General features: G+C 37.2%; 1 protein-coding gene across 2 annotated transcripts in view; it reads left to right on the forward strand.

The window, feature by feature from the left end:
• plpp4 (phospholipid phosphatase 4) overlaps nt 1-17,805 on the forward strand; it is a 212,664-nt gene that overhangs the window by 110,017 nt on the left and 84,842 nt on the right. For both annotated transcript variants that reach the window (XM_058796424.1, XM_058796425.1), the window contains exon 2: nt 9,366-9,474. In XM_058796424.1, the coding sequence (XP_058652407.1) occupies nt 9,366-9,474 (109 nt within the window). The remainder of the gene's footprint in view (nt 1-9,365; nt 9,475-17,805) is intronic.

The raw sequence follows: 17,805 nt of genomic DNA on the forward strand, positions 1-17,805 counted from the left end.
TGGATTAATCATTAATTTTGACAGCACTAATGTTTATTGTATATAGACAGGGGTGCACATAAGTGGTCCGCATGCGTGACCAAAATTAAAGGAACACTCCACTTTTTTTGGAAATAGGCTCATTCTCCAACTCCCCCAGAGTTAATAAGTTGAGTTTTACCGTTTTTGAATCCATTCAGCTGATCTCTGGATCTGGCGATAGCACTTTTAGCATAACAGCATAGATCATTGAATCCGATTAGACCAGTAGCATCGCGTTCAAAATGACCAAGAGGTTCGATATTTGTCCTATTTAAAACTTGACTCTTCTGTGGTTATATAGGTACTAAGACCGGCGGAAAGTGAAAAGTTGCGATTTTCTAGGCTGATATGATTAGGAACTATACTCTCATTCCGCCGTACCATGGCGCAGCAGGCGCAGTGATACGCGGCGCCTGAAAGTAGTCCCCAGCTGGGTAACTGGTTATAATATAGCTGGGGACTGCTTTCAGGCGCTGCGTATCACTGCGCCTGCTGCGCCATGGTACGCAGCAAAGTTCCTTGATTATTACGCGGAATGAGAGTATAGTTCCTAGCCAAATCGGCCTGAAAATCGCAACTTTTAATTTTCCGCCAGTCTTACTACACGATATAACTACAGATGAGTCAAGTTTTAAATAGGACAAATATCGAAACTCTTTGGTCATTTTTGAACGCGATGCTACTGGTCTAATCGGATTCAATGATCTATGCTAAGCTATGCTAAAAGTGCTATCGCCAGACCCAGAGATCGGCTGAATGGATTCCAAAACGGTAAAACTCAACTTATTAACTCTGGGGGAGTTGGAGAATGAGCCTATTTCCAAAAAAAGTGGAGTGTTCCTTTAAAAATGCGCTGCGTAAATAAGTTTTGACAGCGCATTTGCGTACCGACATGGTTGACCATTTTAGATCCACAAACTATACTGTATAAGATTTCTATCCAAACTGAAAGCATAATCTAGGCTACCTGCTGCCGTTTTCAAAGCAAACCTGTCTGTGACATTTCATACACTGACGCAATTCCATCAGCAGCGCTAAACCCGGAAGCGCATAATACTTACTTGCCGGCAACCCGCCAAAATAAAAGCTCGCTGATTTTACGTTTGAAAATGATGAAAATTAAAATTAAAATAATGATAATAATAAAAATATTAACATTTTATTTTTGTTTACTATGAAATAATTGCATTTGTATTATCACACTTGATTATTTAGTTTTTTTTTTTTTAGTTAGTTAATTTATATATATATATATATATATATAAAAACAAAAAAAAAATAAATGAAGTGCAATAATATTATTATCACTATTATTAATAATTTTTTTATAGTTATAGTTTATGGGTCACACTACCCCAGATAGCACAGGTACGTCGCGGAGACGTCTGTGAAAGATCGTAGCATCTGATAAACATCGCATTCGATCAAACGTTTTTTGTTGTTAATGAGTCGTCGTCTTTACCTCTATACGACGTCTATACGATGAATCTTCGGCATTTGAAAGTACGTGCCATGGCCTGTGTGAGGACCAAACCAAACCTCCAGGTTCTCATATGAGAACCAGGCTGAAAAACTTATGTGCACCCCTGTATATAGACAACCATACAAGGGTAATTGTTACTAAGCCTGCCCTGGGTACAGCAATTTTTTTATCCGTTGCCCTCACAGATTCCTGCAGCTAAGCTTGGGTGTACATTTACATTCCAATAAAGGTTAATGATGACATTCCTCTGAAGTTTGACTTTTTGCACCATTACAATACTTATAGGCAACTAGTCATCATATCTTCTGCTCCATGAAACACGTTAATGCTCAGTAGTACACATATATGGTTCTTTAATGTATTTGCATTGTACTAAAATGCGTTAATTTTTAATGGGCATATATGCAGCTGAAACAGGTAGCCTAGTGCAACCCAAATTTTTCAACATTAACATTTTAATATAACATTATAGTCATTATGACCTTTAGAAAAATGTTTTTTTGAGGAGGTGGGGTAGTGCACAATAGGCCCTGTGGTGACCTAAGCTTTTGTCCTTAATGGCATTTTTTTCCTTACATTACTTTTACTTTTATACTTTAAGTAGTTTTGAAACCAGTACTTTTACACTTTTACTTGAGTAAAAAGCTTGAGTTGATACTTCAACTTCTACAGAAGTCTTTTTAAACCCTAGTATATATACTTCTACCTGAGTAATGAATGTGAATACTTTTGACACCAGTGGCATTTATTAGGTCAAAGGTTGACCAATCAGATTGGTCAAAAATATTCATAGCCACAGTCAGTATGTTTACATGCACACAAGCAATACGGTTATGGTAAGAAAGCAGCATGCATGTTAGCATTCTCTGTGCTTGAGACATACCCTCAAAGCCTAAATGCAGTAAACACCTCCCAATTTACACTGTCCAAACTCACCACTTTTAGTTCATTTAGCATGCTCTAATCTTTAATCCACTCTGTAAACATAAAAAACTACTGACAAGTGCTCCGTTCTGCCTCAGTCTAAGGAACCAGTAAACGGATGCATTTAAACAATCAGTTCAAAACAGTGCTAATGAAGTGAAAATGCGACTGATTGCATCATAGACAGCAGAGATAATAGTGTTAGTGATGGAAATTCTGTCTCTTTTTAGGGAACTGGATCATTTGGCTCAGCTCAGCAATAAGAACCGACTTTTTCAACTCCCAAATGGCTCTTCGTTTAGTACCAAATATGGCTTTTATAATTTTGCCAAATTTAGCAGTGTTTTGAGCTATGATTGGTATGTGTGCGTAAATGTCACTTAAATTATTAATTTAATTGTAAACCAGAATACCAGAATTTTATATTTGGTTTAAAAACCTTTTTTATTGATGCACGAACAAATCCTGTGTGTGTGTGCTCTTGGCTCACTGATCACAATAACGTATATTTGCATGAACACATTTCAATATATTAACGTAGGAACCATTGTGCACATTGTGTCATAAGTTAGGCCCACTGTCTTTCAATCTGAAAACCCCTGGTTTTCAGAGACTAGGGCTTTCACAGAGATTGCTGTAATATCTCAAGACATTATTTCAATAATATTCTCCAGGGGGTAGAATAATTTTCTGCATGCCATTGCATAAAAATCATTGACAACATCTCATGGGTGTAACTTGACATTTTGGCTGGGGGACAGAGCCGGCGTCAGGTCACCTACAAAGGGGGGGCATTTATATTTTTAGGAGAGGCTGAAATCATGTTGAGTGGGGGGTGGGGACTTTGTTTTGCGTGGTAAGTGTGCCATCTGTGATTGCGTGCAGTCGCTGACACTCACGAATGCGTGCAATCGCTTTCGTATGCGCTCTGTTTTCGAAATGATCATGTTGAGCAAGGAGGGAAAGGGGGGCACAGTAACTCATTTGCGGGGCACCGGCCCTGTTGGGGGACCATGAATGTACCAGTTTGCACTGAACAGATTTTTTTTTTTTTATCATAACAGTAAGATAAAAAGATTTTTTTTTTTCCTTTTTTCCTGTTACCGATTTTTCCTCCAAATTGAAAAGAAATACAGGGTTGTAACATTTTCTAAACCACACTATCACATTCCATTCATAAAACTAATATGCAGCAGATAAAATAAGAAAGTGCAAGTTAAAAGTGTCAGCCAGTTATTGCACAGTCCACAGTAAAGTATCATATAATAAATAGAGTACACTTCTGGGAAGAAGAAACTGTTCTGCTGTTTGTAGACAAGAAGAAACTGCCCGATATAAGGGTTCCCAAGAATTTAAAACTGCGAACTCTTTCCACACAGTCTCGGTTCATGAAGATGGGAAGGGGTCAGCTCTGCACTTCCTGAAATCCAGGGTGTTTTTTTTAGTTTTCTTTGCGGTTAGCATCAAGTTGTTTGCAGAGCATCACAACATCAGTTTTCGGCCCTCGTGTCGGTAGGCAGACTCATCGCGTGACTCCAGAGATGTCCAAACCACTATAGTCTCATCTGCAAATTTTATAATGTGGAGTTTGTAGAGGTACAGTCATATGTATAAAGGCAGTAAATTAGTGGACTCAGCACACATCACTATGGGGAGCCAGTGCTGAGAGTGAGGGTGGAGGAGAGGTGGGGACCGAGCTTTGTGGCAATAGGAATGGGTCTGTAGTCATTTAGACTGCCTGCAGCAGGCTTCTTTGGGACCGGGATGATAGTGGGTGATTTAAAGCAGGGTGGAACGATGGCTTGTGACAGGGACCGACTGAAGATGTTTTTGAAGACAGCAGCAAGTTCATAGTCACAAACCCTAAGTACCTTTCCAAGCACTCCATCAGGGCCTGCAGCTTTTCTCAGATTTACTTAATTCACTGAACACCTTTCTCACCTCATGTTCTTGTACTGTCAGTGTCTGGGTGCCTGTATCAGGAAGAGATATGTATTGGAGAGGAGACTTCGCTTCAAAATGTGCAAAGAAACAGTTAAGCTCCTCTGCCAGTGATGCACTGGTGTTACAGCCAGTGGTGGTGCTGCCCTTGAAGTTTGTATTATGCTGCCAACCTGCCTTATGTTGTTGCCACTGAAGTGGTCTCCTATCTTCCTCATATAGACCAGCTTGTGATGCGACATCTTTGATGTCTTTTTTTTAGGTTAGCTCCTGCAGTATTGTAAAGAGCCCTGTCATCTGATTTGAAGTACATATCACAAGCTCTGAGGAGAGTAGAGTATGGAAAGTATGGACTTCTGACATCATCCAAGGTTTCTGGTTTGGAAAGACTTGGAAGTACAGTCATGGCCAAAAATATCGGCACCTTTGGTAAATATGATCAAAGAAGGCTGTGAAAATTAATCTGCATTGTTAATCCTTTTGATTTGTTGATTGGAAATTCTTAATTATTGCCCTGATGGTGGAAATGGGAATTTTTTTTACTGCTCTAGCTCTTTTCTTAAAGCCACTTCACTAATTTGTGAAGCTCAATTATCTTTTGCTGCACATCAGAAATATATTCTTTGGTTTTTCTCATTGTGATGGATGATTAAGGGAATTTGGGCTTTGTTTTCCCTCCTATTTATATTTCTGTGAAACAGGAAGCCATGGCTGGATAATTTCATGTTCATAATCACCCCAGAGTGCTCAAAATTGTGAATATGAATGGGAATATACTTCAGAGATATTTTACTCATAAGAATTTCTAGGGGTGCCAATAATTGTGTCCAGCGTGTATTTGAGAAAAACATTTATTTCATGATATTTCCCCCCATTTTAAATTCTTATTATCCAATGAAAGGTTAGATTTTTGTGAATTTACCAAGGATGCTGATATTTTTGGCCATGACTGTACAGTCTTTAAACAAGCCTGATTAAAGTCACCAGCTATTTTATGGACTCCATCAGGATAGGCCCGATGATGTTTTCTCACAATGCTGTGTAGGTAGCTGAGAGCTGTGCTGATGTTAGCATCGGACGGAATGTTAACAGCAGTAATAACAACTGCTCTTGTGGTGGGCAAGAAAGTCAGTAATGTGACTGTCAGGGTCTCTATCAGGTGAACAGTGGCTCTCTATGATGTGTCTTTGTGAGCACCGATTGTTGTGTACAGACATGCAAAGTCCTCCACCTCTGCTCTTACTGGAAACTACAGAGCGGTCCCTGTGGTGTAGCGTGTGGTCTGCTAGCTGTATAGCAGCGTCAGGTATCCCCGGGCGTAGCCAGGTTTCAGTTACTATAATAATATAGCAGTCATGTACAGAGTTGTTGTTGGCTATCAGTAGCTCCATTTCGTCCATTTTGTGTGTGATGGACCTGGCATTGACAAGGAATAGGCTTGGGAGCAGTGGATTTTTGCTTGTTTTGTCAGCCTAGGCCCACCCAGTAGCCTCACTTTTGCTTCCTCTCTCTCTGCCGTCTGCACCGCTGGATGGACCTGATAACAATCCATGTAGAGTCGGGAGGTCACGCAATGTCCACGGGGATGCTGTTAGCCTGTTGAAAGTCTGCTGTAATGGCCACACTGGATTGCAATCTAAGATTTATCATTATCAATACCTGCTGGCTATAGACATGCTTTGCTTGACAAAGCTCAGCAAAGATGAACACACACATTAGAACATACATTTAAAAAAATTTTTTTTAAAAACATACCGGTGAGCCAAAATCTGGTGCACTCATGCATCATCTTTCCCAACATTTTATAGGATTGTTTTTTTTTTTTTTCTTTCCTGGTGTTGAATATCAATTAATGTAGGGATTCCAAATTTAGGGTGTGTTATATAAAAATAATAATGATAATGATAATAATATTAATACATTATTATTATTATTATTATTATTATTATTACAATCAAGATTATTATGAATGGAACAGGATCATTGTTGACATAGTGGTCCAGAACAACATCACCAGCCACAAAGGAAGAGGCCTGTGGAGATGTTGAGGCAGGAGCTTGTCAAGCATGGATTCAAACTTCTTACATGTTTTCTCCTATGATGCAAGTGCAGCAAATATCCAGTGTAGATATTTGCAATGAAATTCTCTTCCAGATGTAAATGAAAGGCAAGATCAATAATTCGGGATAATTAATGTATACAGCAAACACACACGTGGTGGCCAAAATTATTAGAACACTAGTATTTTCACCAGCTAAAAAATGGTTTTAAGTCAGTTATTTCTATCGTTTGCTGTATTGTGTCAGTAGGAAATATCAGTTTACATTTCCAAACATTCATTTTGCCATTACAGTTTTTTTTATTCGCTTTGGTACTATTTTCACAAGTAAGTTGTTATTTTCAAAACTCTTAGAACAAAAACCCAAGAACTGATTACACTCACACTTTCAAATCTGATCTCATGCTTTCATTACATTTACATATATTTTCATCCACTCAGTCATTGTTTCAAAACAAGATTATTGTAATATATATTGAGAACATTTGATTTAATCACCAAAACACAACATTGTGATCTTCTTTCAATTTAGTACTTTTAACAATCAGTTCATTCAAGAGCAAACAATGCAAGATACATGTTTCAAATCACGTTTGTTGCTGAAATAATTACAGTAATACAGGCAATAATTGTCATGTTAGAAAATGCATTTGCATTATCTAACTTGCATAACATACACATAAAATCCATGTTTGTAAAAGTATTTATACAGTGCGTTACTGTATCAAAAGGTATGATGATGAAGGTATGACATGGCCATAAGGTTTTGTGCTAGAACAGAGATTACTGTCAATGCAGCATGACATATGACTGAATCTATACTGTAACTTAACTTCTCTGATGAAGGATGAGTTACAGTAATGTGCAGTCTCTACTATGGTAAAGACTATACAGTATCACATGGTATAATGTAATGTAAAATGCTGTATTTGATGCCATCTGATGCCATCATTCCTTCTTCTGATCAATTTCTCTCCCTTGTATCCTTCTGTATGTTCACAAATTGCAAAACACACAGTTCTACAAATGAGGACATCCTCAAAGGGAGGTTTTTGGGGATTTTGTCAGGTTTTGCTCACTTCTGGGTAACAATTTGTCCCCAAAATATGGTTAGGCACACACACACACACACACACACACACGCATTCCTATCATTATGGTCACATTACACAGGAGTAATGGATTTTGTACTGTACAAACTGTATCCCCCTACACTAACCCTTCTCCTAAACCTATCCTTACGGAAATTGTTTTTTTCTCATAGAAAAAAAGGTCTCACACAAGGACAAGGATTTCACATATTGCCAACTTTGTGGGGACATTTTGTCCCCATAACATAGGGTTTACCGTAACCACACACATGTACAAAATAGTGGTTATCATCTAAGATAAATCACTTATAGTGCAAAAAATAATTCATTACATTTGGTTATTCCTGAATTGCAAATAAGTTCTTTAGAAACTGAATGAGACGACATGCAAATTAAAAGTTTTATAAGAGCTTTATGAAAGGCAGTTACTGTGAATGTAACATTTATATAGATGAAAATTATTTTGTGTAGTAAAAAGGATTGACAATTGAAAATGCGCTGAAATGTTTGAAAAAAACTGCACTTTTGATGATTTGACAGAGAGTTTTGAAATGTAACAGTTGCTTGTGAAAATAGTACCAAAGTGAAAAAAACGAATTGTAATAATCCTATGAGATTTTTGCTTGCACAAGTAGTCTGACAACAGCAAGATTCCTTGTGCAACAGAATTGTTAGTTGAATTCTCTAATTAGCTTTTATTAATTAGCATATGGACTTTTTTTTTTTTTTTTTTTTACCGTGCATCTATTGTAAGTCTTCACACTTTCTTACATTCCAAGGGTCATTGCTACAGGATTAAGTAAAGTAGCATACTGCATGACAGATTAATTAAGCACAATCTCTTGTAACAAGTCATTCTGAGCTAATGCTGCATGAATAACATTGCTCTTTTCAGTGCTTGTGTTCAGTGCGTTCAGTTCAGAAACATAAAAAAGCATTAAAGACAAAACCCAAAATAAGCTATTGCTAAAGATTTTCTTGATTGTCATATACATTTTATTTCATTTGAATATAATTGTTTAACTTTAAGGCTATTCACACATGATTCTCCTTGGCATTCTGCATGCAGAACCAGTAACCACAAAACCAATTTCTAGTAAAAAATAATGTGAATAATTGAGCAAACAAAAACGCTGTATATTTGTATGTTTTGTCTGTGCTCTTGTTTGTTGTTATAATTTGCAGCTATAAAAGTTTTATGCTCTTTAATGGATAATGGTTTGGATATTTTACATGTGCATTTATGCATTTGGCAGATGCTTTCAACCAAAGCAACTTGAACTGCGTACATTTTATTTTTCTATGCATTCCCTGGGAATATCCACATCATTAGCTGCTATCAGTCCCTAAATAGAAGAATAACAAAGTGTCATTAAGAAAAAAACAAAACAAAAGAAAAAAAAAAACAAAGAACAAGTGTGCATGAATATGATCATAAAATGAAATAATATAATAAATATCAGTTTGCCGTATCATAATGGACTATTTTTGTACAGTTAAAATAGCGACTGACACGGCAAGCATTGCACATTCAAGTTAAACCTATGCCCACTCTTATGTTAAAAATAAAGTGGATAAGGCTTAGATCTCATTTTCACTGTTGGTTCTTTCTCTGTGATGATCATTGAAACCCACTCATCCATACAAAACCACTCACTGGAAGTTTATGTGGATTACATTGAGTAAAATGTATATAACAGTGTTCCTCAGTTAGGGCCACTACCCTGCAAATTCAAATCAAACTTATCTGCCTGTAATTTTCTAATAACTCTGAAGACCTTTTAGCTTGCTCAATGTCGGATTTAAGGAATCCTGCATGGACTCATTATCTCTGCCTTTTATTTAGGTTCACAGAGTTCCTGGAGCCGTTTGAAAGGGTTATCCAACCTGAGGAACTATGGCTCTACAAGAACCCTCTGGTGGAATCAGACCACATCCCAAAGAGAGTCATGTTTGTAAGTATACATCATTCAGCACATTTCAAAACAATTGTGTACTCATAATGGCTATAGTGATGAAATCTGTGAAAACCACACCTTTACAGAATTCATCATTCACAGGCCTCTGCGTGTTGCAATGTTTTATGAAATATTATGGCTAATTTGACTTTTGAGATACCAATAAGACTGCACCACTGCATAATCTGTCTTATTTACTACAGTTTTTTTTTTTTATTATTATTTGTTTGGTAATATTTTCACAAGTAAGGTGTACATTTTCAAAACTCTTAGAACAAAACTTTAAACCGGGGGTGGGCAAACTTTTTGACTCAAGGGCCACATCAAGTTTTCCACATTAAGTGAGGGGCCGCATAATACGTTTATGGCAAATTAAGCTGTGAATTTTTTTTTTTTTTGGTAAATTGACTCTCACTTACTACTGTACTGTATGTATACTTGTACATAGGCCTACATGGCAGATCTATTCTTATTCTACTCTACCTTTTTTAAATTTTTTATGAGCACTTTATTCACTCATTGATGATGAGCACTTAACATCACTCATTGATGATGTTTTTTATGACACATGAGAGTTGCATTGGTGTACAAGTTGATTAACGTATAAGACACATTTGATTATTTTATTCAGAAATAATGTTCAATAAACAAAACGTTTACAAGCATTAGAAACATGTATATTCCCCACACCCCACAAAAAAAAAAAAAAACTGTCATAGGAATGCGTGCACCTGAGAGGTTATAAATAGATGCGAAACGGACACACCTTCAGGTTAATAATAGGCTATTTTGCTAAAGTATTTATCCAGTGTGTAATCAAAAGGTGCGATGAAGGTATGACATGGCCATAAGGTTTTGTGCTAGAACAGACTTTACTGTCAATGTAGTAAATCCTCACTGTGCCATATGACTGAATCTATATTCTAGCTGAATTTTTCAGATGAAGGGTGAGTTATAGTAATGTGCCGTCTTTACCATGGTAATGCTTCAATATACAGTATCACATGGCACAATGTAATGTAAAATGCTGTATTTGATGCCATCTGTCTCCCTTTTTCTGATACATCTCTGATCAGTTCCTCTCCCTTGTGTCCTGCTGTATGTTCACAAATAGCAAAACACATGGTTTTACAAATGAGGATGTCCCCAAAGGGAGGTTTTAGGTGATTTTGTCAAGTTTTGCTTACTTCTGGGTACCAATTTGACCCTAAATATTGTTTACTGTAACGTAAGTAGGTACACACACTCACACACACGCACACACACACACACACACACACATTTTCCTATCATTATGGTGACATTCCATAGGAGTATTGGGTTTTATACTGTCTCCCCCTACACTAACCCTACTCCTAAGCCTACACTTATGAATTTTTTTTTTTTTTCTCATTGGACCCAAAAAAGGACAATGATTTCAGATATTGCCATCTTTGTGGGGACATTTTGTCCCCATAAAATAGGGTTTACCTGAACCACACACACACACACACACACACATACACACCCTTAAAAAATAGTGGTTATCACTTTTAGTGTAAAAATAATTCAGTGCATTTGGTTATCCCTAATTTGAAATCACGTTCTATAGAAACTAAATATCTATTGAATCTATATCTATAGATGCACCAAATGAGTCACTGATTAGCCATTAAGATGAGTTAGATTAAAGAATAGACAAATGTATTTAACTGAATGAGAAGTCATGCTAATGAAAAGTTTGATAGTAATAGCTTTATGAAAGGCAGTTACTGTGAATGAAACATTTATATAGATGAAACACTTATTTTGTGATTGTGTGTATTGTACTAACACAATTGAAAATATGCTGAAATGTTTGAAAAAGTGCACTTTTGATGTTCTGTTGTGATATTAGTACTAAGAGTTTTGAAAATTTATGAATTTCTTGTAAAAATTGCGCCAAAGCAATTGCAACTGTAACCACTAATGTTGGTATAATTTAAAGGTGTATTAAAAGTCATTATCAAAGTATTTCATTATCCATTGTTATACAATACAATAAATACAACACAAAAGTAACTGTTAAAATATTAAAATGCCATACCAATACGTTTCCACCACACATTATTTATACAGAAGTGTCATGTGCAAATATATCTGTTCAGTGGCTATAGTGATGAAATCTGTGAAATCCACACCTTCACAGTATTCATCATTCACACGCCTCTGCATGTTGCGATGTTTTATTAAATATTATGGCTAATTTGATCATGCTTTCAGATACCAATAAGACTGCACCACTTTACCTCTGCCAAACACATTTATCATTATATAATATTACATTAATGTTTCACTCACTAAGTGCTTTGGCTGTTTTAGATTTTCAATAGTAATTATTGCACATAGAAAGAATTCTGAACACTAATATTTTGTATTCTCTTAAGGAAATTTTTAGATGCATTTTGCATGGTTGTCTTTCTTTAATTATGATTTAATTGTCCAGTTTCTTTAATTATGAAGTAATCTTCCATTTTACACAATGCTTTCATATACCTAATGACGAGTAGCTTCAGAGATGCACTTTTCTGTTATTTTGCACTGATTTGTTGGGTTCAGTATGTTCCCTATCAAAAGCTACTCTCGATGCTGTGTTTCAATAACGCTTATTAGAATATTCTTTGTTCAACCGGTTGTGAAGCATGTGTGTTAAACACGCCAAGAATTGGCTTAAATAACCTCGGTCGGTGACGTCATTGGAATGCGTGCACCTGAGAGGTTATAAATAGATGTGAAACGGACACACCTTCAGGTTTCTTTTTCTTCAGAGACCGCTTTGTGTGTGTGTTGAGCTGCTGAAAGCAGTATCATCAAAAAGGATATATAAAGCTTATTTATATATTAAAAGCTGAAAGTGAAAGTTAAAACTACTTATTAATCATGTCAAGTGAATCTGCAAAGAGATGCGTGCCTCCTTGTTCACGGCCCATCTCTGAAGAGGATTCGCATGAGTATTATTAGGAGTGTTTGGGGGAAGAGCACGCTGAGCTCGCGTTCGAGGGCAGTGAGTGTGACTGTGTGAGCACTGTAATTCACTTCCTATCCACGTGCTTCGCATTAGGCTCAATTTCTTTCACAAAGAACGAGCTGCTGCACCCTCGTTAGGATCGTATATCTGGATGAGGCTTGAGAGGCTGGTCCTCCCCTTTCTCTTGTGCTCTGGCCAGATCTGGAGGTTCTTGCGCTTCTGAACATGCCCTGGCACTTCTTCGGATCAGACAGAGGACGCGGCAGCTTTTTCTTCTGCAGAGATGGATATTGAGAGCGGCACCTGCGAGCGTTCCTCCCACGATTATTAAACATATGAGGAGTTACTCAAGGTGGTGATTCGTGCAGTGGTCAGATTAAAGCTGGATTGGCAACAGGAGTAAGAGACCCCAAACGCTCCAAACTAGATGACAGGTTTCTGTCAGGTGGTCAAGTGGTCAAGTGGAGGGACCTCAGCGACGGTCTCTCCCCTTCTTTGGTGATTTCCATGATGAGATATCTCTTTCATGGAGTAAGCCATATTCATCCCCTGTTTTTGTGCCTTCAGTGTTGATTTATTTGACTATCTTGGATTCAAGTGGATTCAAAGGCTCGGAGGCTACATGATGATGTCCCAGGTGGAAAAGACACCAGGGCCCGTATTCATGAAAAATCTTAGTGCTAAGAGCTGCTCCTAGTAACAATATTCTAAGAAAATTCTAAGAAATGTGGGTGTTTCCTCTTAAAATTAAAGAAAAGATCCTAGTAAAGAAAAAAGTAATTCAGAAAGCATCTTAACCCTTAAAAGAGGTCTTAAGGTCCAAAATTGTTAGGAGTACGAACAAGGACTTTTAAGAGGCTTAAGAGTTTCTTAGCAGCGGAGAAAATGGACGAAACATGAAGAGGGAGAAGAAATGTGTTGCACATAATGCATGACAGTGAGTTAATAAGATGCTACACATTAGATTGCGCAGGGATCATGTTTGTGACCGATCTTATTAGAGACACGCTAACATCTCCGATATCGCGAAATGCCATAGCGCCAGAAATGGACGTAATCACTACATTAACTACATTAACATATTTGGCAACTGGAAAAATGCAACTTTGCAGCAGCGGTGATTTGGGTCTGTTACAGCACTTTCAGAACTTCATTGTGTCGCTGTTCATTTCCTATAAAATACATTAAGTATGACAGCATGGTAAATAAAAAATAAAGAATATATATACATATATAATGTGTGTGTGTGTGTGTGTGTGAGAGAGAGAGAGAGAGAGTACGGTAAAACAGGAAAAATTACGCATGTAATTTCAAAGAGAAGGCTTATAATAAACCCTACTCTTAAAAGCGCTCTTTTGTTTCCTTCTTAGACAACCAAACAATCAGTCTTCAAAAGATTGTGTCATTGCTAGCAACGGGGTCAACCCCACCTCCTCACTAAGATAAAAGTTTTTGCGTTTTACTCGCTCAGAGTTACTCTCAGATTGGTCCTGAATCACTTTTAAGCTAAGACTCCTATTTAGAAATTTTTAAGCTAAATTAGGACCTCTCTAAAAGGATTCTTATAATCTTCAAGAATACAGGCCCAGGCTATCTCTCCCCTGGAGGTGCATCATTACTCAAAAAGCCAACACTACCTACCAAGCCATGCAGAGCAACATCTACACTTGTAGAGAGAGGCATATCAGGCTGACCTTCTTAAAGAACTGAGCGCTGGGATGAAAAGAGGCATGAAGAAGCTTTCAACAAGCTTCTCCCCCATCGTGCTCAAGTATCGGGGCTGTTCCATTTCCGACCTCACATCCGGTCGTTCTTGAATCCTTTTGCCCTTTGCCATTCACGACACCAGAGCAAGAAAAACTTCACTTACTGTGTCCAGTACGTGCTCTTCATTTTTACATCCACCACACTAGCCAGTGACATAAGTAGGAGCAGCTTTTTATATGCTATGGGGGCCGCAACCGGGGGGCGGCTGCCAGTAGACAAACAATGTCATATTGAGTGAGGGATGCTATTGCCCTAGCCTACGAGGCTCACGGTCAAACTTCGCCTCTAGGAGTTAGGGCCCATTTAACCGGTGGATGGGGGCATGCATCCTCTAAGGCTCTAGCAAGAGGTTTCCCCTTGCAGCAATTGTGTTATGCAGCAGTCTGGAGCTCACGTTTATGGTCTCCACATGTTTATCAGATTCTATAATTTAGATGTCCATGCTACTCTAGGCTCACATGTCCTTGAGTCAACATCCCAAACTCATGTCTGAGACCTCTTCAATGTTTGAGCGCACACACTACACAACCTCGAGGGGTCCAGACACTTCCAGTACGGTGGCATTAGTATTCTTGTTCCCATAAACGTTATTGAAATGCAGTATCGAGAGCAGCTTTTGATAGGGAACATCTTGGGTTACTTGACTGTAACCAGAGGCGGACAAAGTACACAACTTCCTTACTTGAGTGAAAGTACAGATACTACTGGTCAAATACTACTCCACTACAAGTGAAAGTTGTAAAGACAGATTTTTACTTAAGTGAAAGTACGGAAGTACATGTTTTTAAAAGTACTTAAGCATCAAAAGTAAAAAGTAAATGCATTGTTTTATTGTCGCATTGTTTTGTATTTACAATACCATATGCCACTAATGCAACCTACTGAATACACTGATTAGCTTGTATTATCTTTGGAATTAAGAGCTTTTATGTTACAAAACATGCTGAAATGGAACAACTGAATGAAGATAATTATCTTTATTTTTTATCTAACACTCCTACAGCTACATTGAACTCATTTTAATACTTGTTTAAAAGTTACAAAGTTCTTTTTCAAAGATATACTGAAGTCTATGATATGGTTCATTTTAGGCAAACAAAGCAAACATTGAAAAGAAAACAAACCTTTAATCTCTTCAGAAAACTGGATCATACTCTCTCAGTATGGCCGTGGGTGTGCAGGTTGCGCCAAAGAACTGTCTTTTTTAATTTTGCCATCAACTGATCAGTGTTCATAAAATGCTCAGAAATCAGTGAACTTCACAACGTGGCTAGTGTTGGGTATTGTTTGAATTTTATCCATTCTGATTCTGCTTATTGATTTCAATTCTTATTGATTCCCAGTTTAGATTAAAGTTTTCATTTAGCCTACTTTTTGATCATTTCTTTGCAAAAAATATATGTATTTATGTGTAGTGTTTTGACAATAAAATAATGTTCAGATTTATATACTTCCCTGACCAGTTTTTAGCAGCAATTTACCAGTAGGCCTAAGTTTATATATATATATATATATATATATATATATATATATATATATATATATATATATATATATATATATATATATATATATATGGATGGTAAAATGAGGGCAGTCATTTTGACAGATATATTAGCCTACCATTTGTATTGCCATAGTTTAACTACAAAAATTAAACTACTATAATGAAACTATGGTAAATTTGTGGTTACTGAAGTTACTACAAATAGCATAATTATGGTTACTATAGTGAGATAATAGTAAATTTGTGGATACTGTGATTTTACTGCAAATACCATAGTTATGGTTACTATAGTAAAAACATGGTTAATTTTCCAAAGAGCTTTAATGTGTTAACACATGCCTTTTTAGAGCGCTTTTAGCTGTGCAGTAGCGCGGACGTTTACATTAGTTTAGCGGGGAAGATCCTGAGGTTGCCAGATTTGCCTAAAAAATATCAGCCAAATGTCCATTCTAAGCTAGACGGAAAACTGCAGGCTTAGAAATACTGTAAGACTTGGCAACACAGGAAGGTCCTGGCAGATCGCAGGCCGGATTTTCACAGAAAAAAAAGGGTTCAGTGAATCTGAAAATGCACTCATTGTAAAAACTGCTACATATAACGACTTTCTACTTGGGGACCTTGATATAAATGTAGTTGAGTAAAAAGTACGATATTTGTCTTTCAAATGTAGTGAAGTTAAAGTCGCAAGTTTCCAGAAAAAATAATACGCGAGTAAAGTACAGATACTCAAAAAGTGTACTTAAGACCAATACTTAAGTAAATTTACTTCGTTACTGTCCACCTCTGACTGTAACCCTGTTCCCTGAAAAAGCAGGAGCGAAATGCTGCGCCTCAATGCCACACTGTAGGCATGCCTGGACGTCTCTTCAGACAAAGGTATAACCTGAAGGTGTGTCCATTTTACATCTATTTTTAACCTCTCAGGTGCATGCATTCCCATGATGTCACCGACAGAGATTATTTAAGCCAATTCTTGGTGTGTTTGATACACATACTTCACAACCGGTCGAACAATGTAGCAAATTAGCTCAAAAGGGAAATGTATATAAATAATTACAATTAATTATGATTAATTACAATTATTTATATCAGCTGCCAGTAGTAACTGCAGCAGAATTAAACTGCCATCAAATAATCCGTTCGTCCAGCGAACATTCAGTGTAATTTCATATCAATTCTAAGAAAGGATATTTTCGTGGCCACAGAAAATAACCTTATTACAGTACTAATGCACGTAGCTAGATCGGAATCGTAAAAGGGACATTATTCACAAGCAGGATCAGAAACTTGTGTAATTTGTGCACAAAAGTTTTATTAACTAAAGGCTAACACACATAACTAATCTGATCCAAACAATCACTCATACATGGGGGAAGGGCAAGTGAGATTGGATGAATGAAAACATTAGAGAAACAGGGAGTTAAGCTATGAAAAGGAGTCAGTTATCCTTTGAGTGAAACCATCAGCACCATTTTACAAGGGGGTCTACAGCTTACACTAAACCTTTGTTTCGTTTAGTTAAATGAACGATACTTGCATTGCCTTGGTTGTTGACCAAGCGTCTGGATGCAGTTTTGGATGAAATGCTTGATGGTTTGGTGTTGGAATTGCAATTACGTTCTTCCGGGTTTGAAGTGTGATGAACTCCAAAGATGTTATTTTGACTCCGTGGTGATTGGGAGAGTTTTCTCCCAGCTGAAGGTGATGAGAGAAGAGCACAGAGCTCGAGAGACATCAGCTGAAATCCAAGGATCTTTGGTAAATGGAAAGACAAGGCCGCAGCCTGGCACAAAAGTTAGGGGTCCAGAAGAATTTGGTTACACTTTATTTCGATAGTCCACTTTAGACATTCTACTAACTATAAGTAACTTTGTAACTACATGTCAACTAGATGTCAACTAATTCTCATTAATTTACAACTACATGTCTACTAACTCTCAGTAGGGTAGGTTTAGGATTAGTAGAAGTTGACATATACTTGCAAAGTTTCTCATACTCAGTATGTTGTATGTTGTGGATCCATCAAAATAAAGTGTTAGAAGATATTAAGCAGACATTCTACTAATAC

This window comes from Onychostoma macrolepis, chromosome 13 (assembly GCF_012432095.1).
Source record: "Onychostoma macrolepis isolate SWU-2019 chromosome 13, ASM1243209v1, whole genome shotgun sequence".
Lineage (NCBI taxonomy): Eukaryota > Metazoa > Chordata > Actinopteri > Cypriniformes > Cyprinidae > Onychostoma > Onychostoma macrolepis.